At 41.0% G+C, this 16550-nt stretch overlaps 1 protein-coding gene across 1 annotated transcript in view; it reads left to right on the forward strand.

Moving 5' to 3' along the window:
* Nucleotides 1-16550, forward strand: part of LOC137291733 (uncharacterized) — a 48876-nt gene that overhangs the window by 22008 nt on the left and 10318 nt on the right. Inside the window, exon 2 of the mRNA XM_067823229.1 lies at nucleotides 15833-15974. Within this exon, the coding sequence (XP_067679330.1) occupies nucleotides 15833-15974 (142 nt within the window). The remainder of the gene's footprint in view (nucleotides 1-15832; nucleotides 15975-16550) is intronic.

Raw genomic sequence — 16550 nt, forward strand, 5'->3', positions numbered from 1 at the left:
AGGTGGAGCTGAGGTCTGGTTCCGCTCTGGCCTCTGACTGTTCAGACGTGAAGGAATCTCTAACAATGACATATACATGTATTTTTTTATGTCATGACTAAGAAACAAGCAGTGTTAATTCATGTTCTTCTCTTGAATCAAAACTCAGTTTTCAAATACAGGCGAATCTAATATCGGAATTAGTCACGATGTGTTTTTAATCAGTTCACTAACTGACCTTTGACATGACCTACTTAGACGTGCATCCTCACAATAGTATCCGAGTTCAAATTGTTTTACACGGGCACGTGCAACCGGGGTCATCTAAAGTCAAACTCCCCCAACCGGCACTTAGACCAAATCGACAGTTATGTTCACAAATGTTTGATCAACAAAAGAAACGGAAACGAATGAGGAAATACGTGATGACGGAAGAGTGTCGCTGTAATGGGTTGCTCTAAGAGCAATTAACCTTGAAGTGAGGATATGCTACAACAAATTAGGAGCGACTGTTTCTCTTGATAGGTGCTTGCATAACAGTGTGAGGCGCCAGGCTATGAACAAACACATTGAGAATCCTTTTATGCAAATTATGTATATGGCTGAAACGTCAGTGATTTTTAGTGATCCACACACATCACATTTTCTACTATTTTACGACCAATGGAACCTGTCATCGACTGAGTGAGTTTTCAAGCCGCTTTTAGAATATTCCAGCAATATCATTGCGGGGGACACCAGAAATGGGCTTCAGACGCTGTGCCCGTGTTGGGAATAGAACCCGAGGAGCGATAGCTTTTCACAATAGTCGACATCTTCATTCATCCATATCATGAACGTCGAAGTGATACGCTCCACATATTATACCAATGTAGGGAATCGAACTCAGGTCTTCGTCGTGACGAGCGAAAGCCTTTACCACTAGGCTACCCCACCGCCCCTGACAATAGTTGAGGGACAGTTAACCAGCTAGGTTACAGTTAACCACATGGTATCTGCCGGCTTTCATTAATCAGTTTATACACGCATATGCTGTTCTGGGCAATGTGCCACATTGTCCCCAAGGGACTTACTACAAAAGCACGAAGACGCCAAACCCAAACGTCGACACAAAAATATATATATAAGCAGATGGCGTAATTACAAAATAACAATTTCAATTTGCTGACAAAATTATGTACAGATATATTTCGAAACCGCAATCATGTGAGCATGATTGCACCATAACAAGAGAGGCCTGTTGTCCGCGTCTTGCACGTTATAATAAACGCGCTGTTCCGCGTACTGACGTGCCAGCGGCGCGATAAACGACATTCTGATGACCGTAAGACAACGTCAACGTTTTTTACACTCTCTCAATAGGCCGCGTAGTGCATCCGCTCTGGGCTTGCAGATCTCCCAGACGTGGACGTCAGATGTTTAATGGAGAGTTTTATATGCTCTGTTTTCGTAAACGAACGCTTGCGTTTGGATACATGGTTCAAGGTTACCACACTTGTGTACGCCAGGCTGCAGGGTCCGAGACGGTCATTGAGTTAGGGTAATCTGGAGGTTAATCCTGGCTTAGTATTATCGAGATCTACTATATAAACACACGTGTGTCCGAGTTTGGACTTCTGTATGGTATGTTTGTTGAATATTTGTGTAGACCTTCTCTCTCTGTATATATATAACTAATATCCATGTGAGAAATCCTGCCAGCATTTTGGTAAATAGCAGTGACAAAAGCTGTTTCCATTTCCTATTGAAAAAAAACCGTTAACGTTAAAGAAAAACCTCTCTGTTGCCAGACAGACCCAACAGAGCAGTGCTCCGATCCAGCGACGGTGGCATGTAAACAAATCCAGCGATTATAATTTTTAAGCAACCTCTTCTTAAAGAACAATCCTACAACTCCCACTGCATCTAAAGCCCGTGTTCATGAATCACGATCAAATAGTGATGGTGTTTGCGAAAAGTTTGGCATATCCTGTACTGGTGGTGGCGCCAGTCATAAACACACGCAAAGGCAAGTCAATTTTTCATCTGAATGGTACGTTAAACAAGGGTCATATTATCAACAGACGTCAATCTTCCTACAAAATGTCCTTCAATATCGTTATATATCCATATACATTTGTGTCATACTGTACGAACGTTGAAGCTATTCATGGACTGTAATACAAATAGTAAAAGCTTAAACGTTGTTTCATGTAAGATACTAGATCGTGGTATTGTTTCCGTCTAAAACATCTTCCACTTTCCTTAGCGTGTTCAGTGCAAGTTTCGTTCGAGAAGCCAACTTATTTTTCTAAAATACCTGGGCCTAAATTTCCGAAGTTCTCTTAGCGCTAAGATAGTCGTAAGTTAATCTTAACGTATGGCACTTAGTGCTAAGACAGCTCCGAAAATCTAGGCCCTGTATTATATTTTGTCGTCTTTCACAAAAGTCAAGGCTAAATTCCTCTGTCTATTGTTTCTTGATTTCTCAAAAGCGTCCACGAGAGCATCATTTACTTCAGTATTCTGCCACACACTCGAGTCTTTGTGTCCCAGAATATCAGTCTCAACGGGAAGGGATAATGAAACCTGTTTGCACAGCAAGAAACAAGAAATTGTGTGTACATTTCCATTCATGCATACTGATGACAAGAACACTACAGCTCTAAGCCCATCCCACCAACAGAGCGAGCAGTTGTGTCCCTTTGTCCTGTTTAATAGGGCTGAGATCAAACAGAATCGGCGACGACAGATTCCTGTTCAGACACAGAGCATCTTGTCCAGTTATACTTCAGTGAGGCAAAGTTCATGATCGTGAAGGGGAATACATGCACTGATATAACCTACAATATACGTAGTTCTTGGATACTGAACATGTACATATGCAATATGAAATGTCAGTGGAAAAGAATACAAAGTTTGACTATACTCAGAAAGGGAGCAAAGTGAGTGAGTGAGTGAGTGAGTGAGTTTGGTTTTACGCCACTTTCGGCAGTAGTCCAGGAAAGTCACACTGGAGGACACCGGAAAAGCTTCACACTTTGCGGCCACGTGGGGAACCGAACCCGGATCTTCGGAGTGACGAGCCTCGGAACGCTTTAACCACTAGACTACCCCCACCGCCCCGAAATAGAGTAGACCAGGGAAAATGACACCGGGTGTTCGCGAAAAGGGGTTACATGCCCTATTGATTCTGTGCCTTATTTATGCGAGTCATTACCGCGCTCCCTGATTTCTTAAATAACATGATAATCAATTTAAATATCACGTCTTTGATCACAGTGCAAACAAGCCCTGAATAATTTGTGAAAGCGTTTTAGTGAGCGAGTTTAGTTTTACGCCGCTTTTAGCAATGTTCCTGCAGTAGCCATGGCGGGAGAGACCAGAAATGGGCCTCACGCATTGTACCCATGAGGGGAATCAAACACGTGCCTTCGGCATGACGAGCGAGCGCTTAAACCACAAGGCTACTCCCACAGCCACAACTGAGGCGTTTGAAATGGTGATTGATATAAAGAAATGGCTTGTCAATGTCGAACTACACTTGAATCTGGCCCTTGTAACCCGGGTGGTGAAGTGATCTCTGCTGTATGCCGAGTATGTTTGTGAGTTGGGTCTCATACTGTGTTGTGTCCCCAGACAAGGCACCTCTTCCACATTGCACTCAGTACGCCCATCTGTTCAACATGGGTACCTGAGAAGTGTATGTACCGACCTACACAGTCGCGCGAAGCGCTTATATACTAGTATGGGCTTTGATACCAGAGTAATAACGTAATGCCAGAGGAAAGCATTGCGTTGGATCCTTGGCGCAAGAATTACCATTATTATTATGGCTGATTATTACTTACAAATTGTGACACCCGTGAAGGTCCCGGTGTAGAATTAGAAGATAAATGGTATGATTTGTTCAATTTCCGGGATTCATTGGAATTCAACAAAGGCAAATTCAGTTTAAAACCAATTTGTCGTGAGAAGTGTTTTTTCAAAGAACTCTTTGAATATAGCGTGATCGTGCGTCGCAATGCGGTTAGCGTCACGTGATCTGCTTCGCTGTCGCCCCAGCGACAAAACACGACACAAGAAGGGTTATGCTATTATCTAATGGGACAGATAGGTTACGCCATGCTCGAAATAAATAACTTTTAAAAAAATACACTAAACAAAATTTTCCAGTCATGTTTTTAAATGAATTATGTGTATTTATGTCAATCTCAATTGCCGCCATGACCCCTGGAAGTACAATAACAATGAAAGAAATCCAATATTTTCAGTGATGTCGAATACTATTCGACAAGGGTAATTAACCAATCAAATTGCAGGAAACACTCACTATTGGTTTACAATAGGCCTTCAGCAACCCATGCTTGCCATAAAAGGGTCGCTGACTTGGTTGACATATGTCATCGGTTCCCAATTGCAGATCAGTGCTCATGTTGTTGATCACTGGGTTGTCTGGTCCAGACTCGATTATTTACAGACCGCCGCCATATAGCTGGATCATTGCTGGGTGCGGCGTAAAACTAAACTCATTCACTACAAACTGTGACATCCGAACTCCACTTGAACACTGCAAGGCCTTTATGCTGAGTCGGGGCTGGGCACAGAGGGATGCCCAATTCCTCAACTCAGGGATAAAGGATGAGGTAGCAATTTCACAGCTTAATAAGTTAAAGGGGGATATTTTTTACACCTGTGATTTCATTGACCAAACGCAGTGTGCGTTTTAACTAAATAAAAATTGTGTTTCGGGGTAGGTGATCTGTAGGTTAATCTCGGATTATCAGAAAACATGTCAGACACTTTGTGAGTATTTATGATCATTGGTGGCGTGGAAAATAGTTTTATCATGTTTATATACGATGGATGCACTCATTAAATCGGACACGTGCTCGAACTTAAAAGACGGATACTTTAAGAGTTTACAGATACATGCATTGTTAGCACCGTGAGGTCAGTGACCTATGGTCAGCAGAAGGCGGAGGCTTTCATGCAACTATTGAAGGCAGTGATTTACAATGAAGATCTTCTTTACACTGTAGGTGTGAACCTCATGCCTGCCAGAAGTCATAATAACACCAACAGTCTTCTTGTGAAATTGTGTATCAAATTGGTGTCGTCAGACAATGAATTAGCCTTTAAAGAGACAAGTTTACAAAGGCAGACAGTCAGATGGATTTATTTGTTTATTTATTTATTTATTTATTTATTTATTTATTTATTAGAAATTATCATTTAAAGAATGAATTATCACCTTATGCAAGTCTAACAATGTAAGTACAATGTCGCATAGCAACCCCATTTGCACTTTCCGTATACATGCATACAGTCGATTATGTATAATGTACAATTGTTAATGTACAATTCAATGGTCAAACAGTACATACACTGAATGTAATTTATTGGTAAAACAGTATCCTAGTAGGCAGTGAATGTAATTTTCAAATTATACATTACCGTAGCTGCGACATGAAAGTAACAACACGCGTTTGATGTATTGTGGCAGTCATGTATTCTCTAGACGTGCTTTTGCAACACTGTATTCATGATCAGTTACCGCATGAAAAGAAGCACAATTTACAATGGTACAAACTTGTGTATATTTGACGTCATAATGCAAAAATGTATTTAGTGGCTAAAGAAAAGAAGAGCACATTTGACTAGGGTGACAATCAGTGATACAGTTTGTGCTCAGTAGGTTATACATGTATATATTTATTCTCAAACAATGTATGCAGTGGATGTACCGCTCCAAATATGTATACAGTCAACATAGTGTGGTAAAATGTGTATACATTCTATGGTTACAACGCATACATTCGTCGCAAGTGGGCCTAGTTTCAGATTTAATCGTATATATATTTTGCTTGAGTCGGTTTTACTGATATCACAGTACAATCTGGAGGTTTTATGGCCAAGGTGCATACTATCGGTCTTCTGTGTGTCCCAAGTTGAAGTAGCTTGCATGACGCTATTTAGCTGAAGTATAATGACAGTAACTGTAATCGGTATACACAGTACAGTTAATGTTAAAGTTGCATCAATCACTGGATTGTCTGGTCCAGGTTAACATTTACAGACCGCCGCCGCTAGTATATTACGGCGATAAACATCAGGCCTGTTCGTATACGGAGTCTGACACCCGGTGCTGAACAGGTGGACGTGTTTAAGTAAGCTTTCAGCAATATGCTGTTGTTAGCAAGGTTCCTGCAACATCGCTGCGTCTGAAACCAGAATGGACTTCTCACATTTACCTATTTTGGAAGACCCAGGTGTTCGAGACGGCCGAACGCTTTAACCACGGAACGCTGAGCCAGCGCAGTAACATTTTTACAACCGGTAAATAAAAAAATATTGAAAAACGCCACCGCTGTAACAGTTTTGCAACTAGTAAATAAAAAAATATTGAAAAACGCCACCGCACTAACAGTTTTGCAACTAGTAAATAAAAAAAATATTGAAAAACGCCATCGCACTAACAGTTTTGCAACTAGTAAATGAAAACAAATTTATGTTTAAGTTACACTGCACATAGCTAGGTCGTGATGGTGCACTGATGACGAGAATTTATTCAGTTATTAAGAATCTGTTGCCACCAGCACTAATGGCCTGATTCTTTCTGCCTCGAGTGACAATGGCGATCTGCATTTGTAATTTACTTGTTTTAATCTGTCATTTGTTGAAAAAACAAGACTGGTGATGTCTGACTTTCCATACATTTCAAACGAAAGAGTTGAATAACGACACAGTGGTTTTCGGCCACCATTGAAGTGTATGCTGTGCGCCTTGTTCCCTTTTAACGACGTGGAAATATCTGAAAGGGTTTAGGGTTTAACAGACATTTAATACTTCAACAGTGCGATATGAAATAATCACGTTTATGGAAAGCCTGAAAACATATTTGCATTTTTTTTGACACGATAGCAAACTCTATAGAGCCTTAGTTGTGTGTGAAATGTGTTTATCTGTTTGTCTTTGCGGTATTTTATGTGGTGTTATCCTGATTTTGGTTTGCTTGAAAGCTGATAGATTCCTGTCCTTGTGTTTTTCTGACAGCTGTTATGTTGACAGTGATATAGGATTTCTTTTCTTTTTCTGAAAATAACTGTGAAAGGATTCACGTAAACAGAAGTACCTGCCAGTGTATCCCTGCCAGGGATTTTGACTCCTGTGCTTTAACATTAGCTTACGATAGTAGAACACTATCATTGCTGTGTGGACTTGGACCAGAAATAAATAAATAAATAAATAAATAAATAAATAAATAAATAAATAAATAAATAAATAAATAAATAAATAAATAAATAAATAAATAAATAAATAAATAAATAAATAAATAAATAAATAAATAAATAAATAAATGGGGGGGTGCACTTTGTACATTATTTCTAGGGGGGTCATTCACATACAATTCCATACAAAAAAAAACAAACAAGAAAACATCATCAGCACCACCCCCTTGCCATAAATTATGAATGGCCCCTAGTAGCTGTTGTACACGCACCTGTTACTGTTGGTGTAGTCGAAGCAGCCGCACTTGCAGTGAAAACGAAGGAAGGAATGATGAGAGACTGAATGTGGTACTGTAAGTGGAAGCAGTTTAAAACATAGTACGATGTCCTAGAATTATAAGTAACAGTACCAGCTGCAGTAGTAATACCAGCTGGAGGTACTGCAAGATATATATTCAGTTTGTAAAATGCTAATACATTCCACAAGTCATGGGTTGTATGTGTAAAGGCAGATGGTTTATACGTTACATATTTCAATGGAGTATATTTCAGTGTATAGCCGATGTTTTTCAGTTTCTAATTATGTCTCGGTATGAGAGGTTTGTTTACATTATATTCTGAGCACTTTGTATCTCCTTGGAGAAGACAGTTTGCGATAGCATCTAGGAAAAAAGGAATGTGGCAACCTTCCATATTAGAATGATTGGGAGATACGAAATCAGCGATTAAATCTCAAACTCTTCGCCGCGCGAGGGCATCACGTCGGATGGGGGGGGGGGGGGGGGGGGGGGAATGACTGACTGCACAAAAAGCAGAGGAGTCGCTAACCCTACGCTACATTCCCTGTTAGGAGCAGTGGAGATTGAGATAGGAGAGATAACTTTCAACACGTGAATGGATAAAACCAGACTGTCTGCCTTTGTCAATCATATCAGTGTTGACACGTGGGTCTTTTATCACAAAATTGGTTGAAAACATTAATATGAAGCGCAGATAATGGGACGTGTCATCTCTGGTTATTTCTTATAACTGACGATCAAATCTCTACGCTTATATACACTGTGCGCCTGCGCGTGAGCAGGCTTGATTCCCGCTAGTGGAACCACGCAGCGTACCAAATGTCATACGTGTCACGTGCATTCATGCGCATTCAAATCATGGAATATATCAGAATAATTATGTCGGAAATATGTACAAAATTTGAGTATGGGGCAGAATCAGTTTGGCTAAATATGGGGAAAATACAGTCAGTGTACTTTCGTCAAGCATAAATGTTTTCTTCAAGCTTTTTCTAGTACTGTTTGAGAGGCATTCTAGAAGTTGTAAGCAATAGGAAACTTTAAGACAAGTCTAAGTGGATGATCAACTTCTTTATAGCACAAGAGGGTTATTGTTATACCGCTCATATACTTGAAAACGGCATAAGTAGTATACTGAAATGCCGCAATTGTACAAGTTGATCATCCATAAAGACTAGTCTCTTCTAATTTCTGGAACAATGTAAATTTTAGATCAGTTCCCTGTTTGCAATGGTTTGCCCTAAATATCGAGGGGGTCACACCTTGGTTCATGCTCTCATTAGCTGTATCTGTAGCCGAAACTTACATGTACCTTAAATTACGTACTGCATGTAATCCCAGTCTGACATATGAACAGATCGGATCATTTTCGTGTGGAACAATGGACACAAGATATCGATGAACTGCTTGAATCAGCTGATTTAAACGGGACACAGGTTTCGTGAGACACTGCACGTATGCTCAATGCACTCATGGAGGTAAATTTCCTGGTTCTTGTGACGTAGATATATTCTCTCTCGACGTGTTTCTCGTCGCACATTGACTTACAGCCTTCATTCAGTGGCCACTGGATAACTGTCAGACCCTGGTGAGGAATATGTTCCTCTTCCAGGGAGTCGATAAGAAAACTGAAGCCCTTACAAACCCCAAACCCAAACTAAAATCTTTTGGTTCCAGAGCTTTCAGTCCCTCCTCTGTTGAGCCATTCCATTTCACGTCTACATCACATCTTCATCACTGGACTGTATCAACTGTATCAAGATTCAAAGATTCCTAGTAAGAACATAATAATGAATTTCAAATAAACACACTTAAAAACTGGTCACCAAGTTATTGCATGTACTTGGGTTTTTGTTACATGGGCTGGCATCCTTTGTAGAAACTAAAATATTGTAGAAGGTTTTGATGAAAAAGGTTGAAATTTGATTATCCGAAAGTAGTTGATGTAACATCTAGTATAAACACCAAGAGCGAGTGAAGTCCAAAGCCGCTTTGAACAGAGTTCGAGCTGTATCAAGTCCAGGTCTTTAGTCCACGATTATAGGTTTGTGTGCTGTTCGAACACACTACATCGGATGTATCTCGCGGTGGGCCATCTGTGGCGCCCAAGACGACTGGGCTACCCGCAGGCCCATTCATTAGTAAATACAACGTATATATACATTCATATATACGTATAAACACAAACAGCTGATTTAGCGATATAAACGCTACCTCATCGACAAATTGTTCAACTCTCATTCTACGAGAACTGATTTGATCTCACCACTCGGTTTGTCACAGAATAGAACTGGCTGGTCACCAATACATTAAATCATCCAAGTGCATGTGAAACAAGGATAAGAATAAAATTAAAAATGAATCATGTAAATGTCCATTTTACTCTACAGTCAATGAGTGAGTTTCGTGTGACGAAGATGGAATGGCTGGGTGATGGTTTACATCACTATCATCCTTCCAGTATTCTGCGGCAACAATTATAGACAAAAACAAGAATGATTGTATGTTTTATGGACATGCATGATGATTTTGAAAACACTCAAATATACACTACTCAAAACAGGTTAAGGCGTACTATTATAATCAGCCTGCCGTGGTATGTTATTAATTCGAAAGAATCAGGTGCTGTTTAACTGTAAAAAAATAACTTCTCCGAGAAGTACAATTTACTGAAAAAGATGTGATGTAATCAGTGCACAAAATGATTTCCAAATTGTACTGGCCAGTCGGACTAGCGATGCCTAAAAGCATAATTCACTAGTCCGAAATTGGAAAAAAATCACGGCTTCATCATGAAGCTACTAATATGATGGAGAAAAACCAGGTTCTGTGGATTGTCAGCTTCTTTACTGCAATGACAATGGGATTAGTACCTACCCCGAACTCATTGCAATAAAAAAGTTAGCTATCCACAGAAGTTGCTTTCCTTCATCTTTCTAATATACCTTTCAAAGTGCTAATATCATGGACATTTTTATGAGGCCATAATCTTGCATGATTTAAAACTGTGTTATAACTTAACACTTGTGTTGGGTTGGGCTGGGCTTCTGTGTCGATCTGGTGCATTCTCCAAAAAATACATCATTTTCTAACTGTTCCCGACACAGCCTTAGTCCGCTGCCGATCAGTCAAAACATGTATATATGTAAGTGCCTACACTGTACTGGAAATCTACTCGCGCGGCTTTTGGTTGCAAACAGGCAAATTGTTAATATACGTCCGTAGACATGGTGATCTCCGACGCCTTGGATTTGTACGCCGAGTTGGTACGGAGCTATGCCGGAGATTCACGATGGTATCTAAAAGCAATCGGAGCATACAATGGTAACTACGCGATAACTCTGAGCACTCAACTCTGAGTGAGAATGTCACTTGGAGTGATCAATCACTAATAAGTTAGAAGTTCCTTTCATGATCGACATAACAGCTTTATATTTATGTTTAACTTGTAAAAGATTCTGTTACAGGTCACGTTGCAGCGCAGTTGAACCATAGCGCATGGCGTGAAGGTATATAATTACTCACGTTTGAACCAGCTCACCCCGTTTCAGTGTCAAGTTTAGCTATTTTTGACATTGTTAACGAGATTTACCGAAGTGTGGAACGAAAACGTTCTGAAACAGACTAAAATACATAATTTTTTATTTGTTCTTTTTCCTGTCGTCCATAAACCGAAACATAAACTGGTTCTTTCACGACCACGCGCAGTAAAATGATTTGTGGTACTGATTGTAAAACTGTAGTTACCTTCCTGCACTTTCGTCGCTACTTCTGACAGTCTGGCACCTATCACCTGATACGACCTCGCTTAAAAGGTGGCTGAGGTGATCGTAGGGGACTCCAGATGGATCACACTAAAGGTTCGGCTCGCTTGTGCCAATTACGAGTACACAAATTCCAACGAGTGAATTCGGTGAAATGCCTGGGTGTAAAAACATTATCCATCTTTTAGTCGCCAGCGGAATCTGAATGTGGTCAGTGAGAATCAGTTGCGATGAGGCAAGCAACTGGTAAAATTAAACAGGACGGAGACAGGCCAATTTATCTTTGAGCCTGTAAACGTAAAATAATGTGCCTCCTGCCCAAAGGTTGTTTTAATCAAGGCTAATTCAAACCCTCAGTAAAGCATACTGTAAGGGACACTGTTGACATGTGAGACAATGTTCTGAAAATGAAGCATCAATAGCCAAAACGAATGCCCTATGCAAATCCCTGTTTGACTAGAACCACGTCACGTATAGTCCCTTTTTAAGGTAAACAATTACCTTGCCTTTGCGTGTGTTTGTAGTAAGTGAAACGAGTGGAATGTATTTTTCCGCCGCTTTTAGCAATATTCCAGCAATATCAATGCGGTTGACACCAGACATTTGCTTCACACGTTGTATCCATGTGGGGAATCAAACTCAGGTTGTCGGCGCGATGAGCGAACGATTTAACCACTAGTACCCATCTGGTACCATTATGATATGAACTGTCTTATAATATTTCTTTTATGAGGGAAATGACTAGTTAGTTCATTATAATGATGCACAAGAAGTAAAAATATCTATTACAATAAATTTACAACAACATACCTCACAAGGGGCGGTGGGGGTAGCTAGCCATGTTGAAGACCTGGGTTTGATTTCCCACATGGGCACAATCTGTGAAGCCCATTTCTGGTGTCGCCCGCCGTGATGCGGATGAAATATTGCTACAAGCGGCGTAAAACCATACTCACTCACAAGGAAGAATGAAGAGGACATTGACACAATCGACAATGTGACAGGAGTTGTATTATCGTGGGTGGACATAATGTGAAGGTTGTTGGGTGCTGATACGTAGCTATAAGGTCAGTGAAAAAGGGATATTGAGACCACGTCACTTATCTGAAAACACATTATTCAATGTCCGGGAAATAAATTATCTCAAACCGATCTCTGTAATTGAAGACATATTTGTCATGGGACGTTTAGTGGTTGGTCCTTTAGTTTTCAAGTGCTCGTAGAAAGTACCGCTGTTGTCAGCAATGAGTTAAACACTGTTTATGTAAGACAGAAAGTGTCCGGGTTGAATAATTAATCGGTGTTACCACAAGCAGTGTTCTCACAGTGTTATCTTACATGGCGTTTCCTTATTGCTTTACTTTCTGTCTTCAATGCTTTTGCAATGTTCCCATCATCGTGTTTACTTTGAAGGGAAGGTTTGATTCATGTGGTAAACACAGATTAAGGTTGTGTAATTTTTGCTGGTCGTTTAACACCGCTCTCGGTCACATGCCATCTGGGTGATTTTGATTTTGTTTCTCTTGTTGTATAACGGTGCATTCAGCAAGATTCCTGTTACATGGCCTTAAATCAAATCGAGATTACACAATCCAGTGATTGAAATCAGGAGCATTTATATGCATACAACAACATGGATCAACCAAGTCAGGACGCCCGACTCTCGATCTGATGCATTCATGAGCTGCGGAACACCAGGTCCATCCCGGATCATCCTCGATATCTCCAGGGTATATGTTCCGATAAATCTCCACTGTACCCTGGATGCATCTACGGCAGAGGAGCAAGATAATCTTACCTTGGCTTATTATATTATCGCCCTTGGCTGGCCGTTCATCCAATCAGTTGCCTAAGCTGTGGGAAGTTAAGAGTACCAATCACGACTGACTTTTGCTTCTTAAATTATCTAACCGATGAAACTTGGCAACACAAATGATGCAAAGGTACTCTGAAAGAGGTAGAAGGATCTTTTGCATGTACGTTCTTGAAAGTTTCGGACCTGACAGTAATTATTTGTCCGTATGATTTCCCCAGAATTAGTCGTACTGCGAACAAACCTTCGCGGCTGCGACCGCTATCTTTGTCGAAACTTGCAAACTCGACTGTAAGGCGGCTTAGCTGATTGGCTACTGTGAGAATGCGGAGCCAGCAAAGGGAGGTAATAAAATTATCAAGCCGAGCCGTAGATGCGTCCAGGATATAGTGGAGACCTATCTGAACGAATACCCTGAAGATTATCGAGGATGATTTCAGATGTTTTCGGAGAAAATGGCATCGGAGTAGCCAAGTGGTTAAAGCGTTCGATCGTCAAGCCGAAGGCCCGGGTTCCATTCCCCACACAGGTACAATGTGTGAAGCACTTTTCTAGTGTCTTCAGTCTTCTAAACCTGGAATATTGTTAAAACTAAACCCACCCATTCACTCGCTCGCTCACTATCGGAGACAAGTGCAGATATGGAGCACGTAACTTTACGAAAGATTCCCCTAAAATACATTTATATCAACAAGTATAAACCACTTTTTAATCAGGATCATGCAAACACAAAGGCCGGATCACAGTGCATAGTAGCACACGAACATCTTCAATCATACCCGTCGTGAACGTCACTGAGCAACAGCAGATCAAACATCCACGGATTGCGCCTCTCTTGAACGATCCCCTTCGGTTACCTGGCTTCCCCCCAAGGTGCCCCCTTTCAACAATGCCAGAACATGCCGATTTCAATGGAGTGAGATCTGTGCGTGGGGAACGCGAAATTCCAGACACCAATCTGTAATTTATTTAAAACATCAACGAGTGATGGCTCTGCTCCGAAGCATGTTATGACTGGAACAAATTTGTACAAGCTTTGAATCAGTATTTACCTCTAACTTTGACTGATTCCAGTCAGTGAAATTTTCCTCATTTAAACGTAGTGCATTATGCAATCCCCTGAAATCCAAAACATCATATCCATTAAAACAGTGAATCCGATAGGGGTATGTTTTTTTATAACTGATCGCATACAGTTTTGTGCCACGGAATAAAGTGAAAAGGGTTTAACGACACCTTGAACAGTTTTCCATGCTAAACCTGATGACGTTTATCAGTTTGCTAAAACCCACGAGTACGTATAATTATGGTGCTGACAAACCTACAAACATACTGGGGTAGAACTAGGATTCTCGTCATCATATGCATGTTGCTCGCGTGTCCAGGGGAAACAACCATGCACAGGAAATAGTGAGGCTACACGACAAGGTTGCCTTGCTGTGCCCCTTAGGTATAAAAGAGAGTGAGTGAGTGAGTGAATTAGTATGTTTTTACGCCGCCTCCAGCAATATTCCAGCAATGTCACGGCGAAGGACACAAGAAATTGGTTTCACACACTGTGCCGATGTAAGGAACAGAATCGTGGCCTTCGGCGTGACGAGAGAGCGCCGTACCACTTGGCAACTCTACCGCCCCTCAAGTTTAAGAAATGATCAAGGAGATAGAAACAAAGATCGCGACAAACAGGAATTTAAGATGCTGCCACTGATAACAAAGCGAGAAGCCCAACTGATGTTAACAGATCTGCTTGTGCCCAAAAGGACTGTCACATGGGTAGCACGCTGTTTGCAACACGGCTAAATATCCCGTTCCACAAGAAACGCACGTGCAGCACTCAGCCTCATTATGCGCGTTGTCCATATTATCCAGTAGTGTTATTTCATTGGATATTAACCTTTAGTCTTTTCCGTTACATATCTGTTTTATTTATACAATAAATCTTTACTAGGAAAATAAAGATAAACTATGCTTAATTACTTTACGATCCTGTTACATAGCGTCGTGATTATATCACCGCATCGGACGATTTAATTGAATGCTGTTATCTAGCCTATAAAATGCATGCAGGTACCTTAAGCAAATAAATAGCTCGGGAGAAACAAATCATACACATGAGCTTAAAACAGGCCATTACCTGCAGCATGTTATCTGTCGACGCACCCCCCTGTGGCATCACGTCAACGTTGTCTTGCACGTGCAGAAGTGGTGCACGAACCCCGTCATCAAGTCGCATCGCGCAGTGCAACCTGCTCCTGTTGTAAGGCTTTGATTAGTGTTGTTTATTTTACTTCCCGGATGCACGTGTTACACGTGTTTCCAGGTTTCAGTCGAAATTGTAGTTTTGTTGCTTGGTTCAGACAAAAAAATAAAGTTAACGAGTTTTGGAGATTGTTTATAGCTGTTATGGGTATATGTGTACATTTTTTGTTTGTTTGTGTTGTTTAAAGGCGTTAATTAGCGTTGTGTTATTTACCAAGAAGGTAGAGAGTATATAATGAGAGACTAAATGCCTTTCCACTCCCCTCTACAAATACTCAGACGTATCTGATTAAGGTAATGAGCTTGGGCGTTATAAATAGCACCGGTCATTTCACGCATCATGGATGTAGTAAACACGAATATATATTTTGGGCATATATGATACAGAAATAGCGTTTGAGGTGGTTAACACAGAGGCTGTTTCTCCAGTCACGTGGATATATAGGTTAGACATGGCCACAATTTATCACGATTCATAAAAATAACTCAATGTCAATGCTGTTGCAGAAACCTGTGTGTTCTGCTGTGGTTCCTGCTGCCGCTGACAGCGTCCGGTGAGAAGATTCAGCTGGGGTCATTCCGCGACCAGATCCTTTTCCAGCACAATGAGTACCGACGGGAGGAGCGGGCGTCCAACATGTATCAGATGGTCAGTTCCACCGCCGTTCCTCAATCCAGCCAATAATGTTCATTCTTTATTTACTTTGCATCAGTCTCCAAACCCAAATCAATATCATATTATTCCGCAACCATGCCCACATGAAATGAGTGATTGAGTGAGTGAGTTTAGTTTTACGCCGCACTCAGCAATAATCCAGCTATATAACGGCTGTCTGTAAATAATCGAGTCTGGACCAGACAATCCAGTGATCAACAACATGAGCATCGATCTACGCAATTGGGAACCGATGACATGTGCCAACCAAGTCGGCGAGCCTGACCACCCGATCCCGTTAGTCGCCTCTTACGATAACCATAGTCACCTTTTATGGCAAGCATGGGTTGCTGAAGGCCTACTAGTATTCTATCCCGGACCTTCACGGGTCATGCCCACATCAAACATGACATGCATCAATCACCACGCCCACATCAAGCATCATGCATCCGTCACCGCACCCAAATCAAAACTCGCATGCATCAATTACCAAGCCCACATCAAACATCAAATGCATTTGTCATCACGCCCACATCAAACATCACATGGACCCCTCACTTTATCAGGTGG

The sequence above is a fragment of the Haliotis asinina genome, chromosome 7 (genome assembly GCF_037392515.1).
Source record: "Haliotis asinina isolate JCU_RB_2024 chromosome 7, JCU_Hal_asi_v2, whole genome shotgun sequence".
Lineage (NCBI taxonomy): Eukaryota > Metazoa > Mollusca > Gastropoda > Lepetellida > Haliotidae > Haliotis > Haliotis asinina.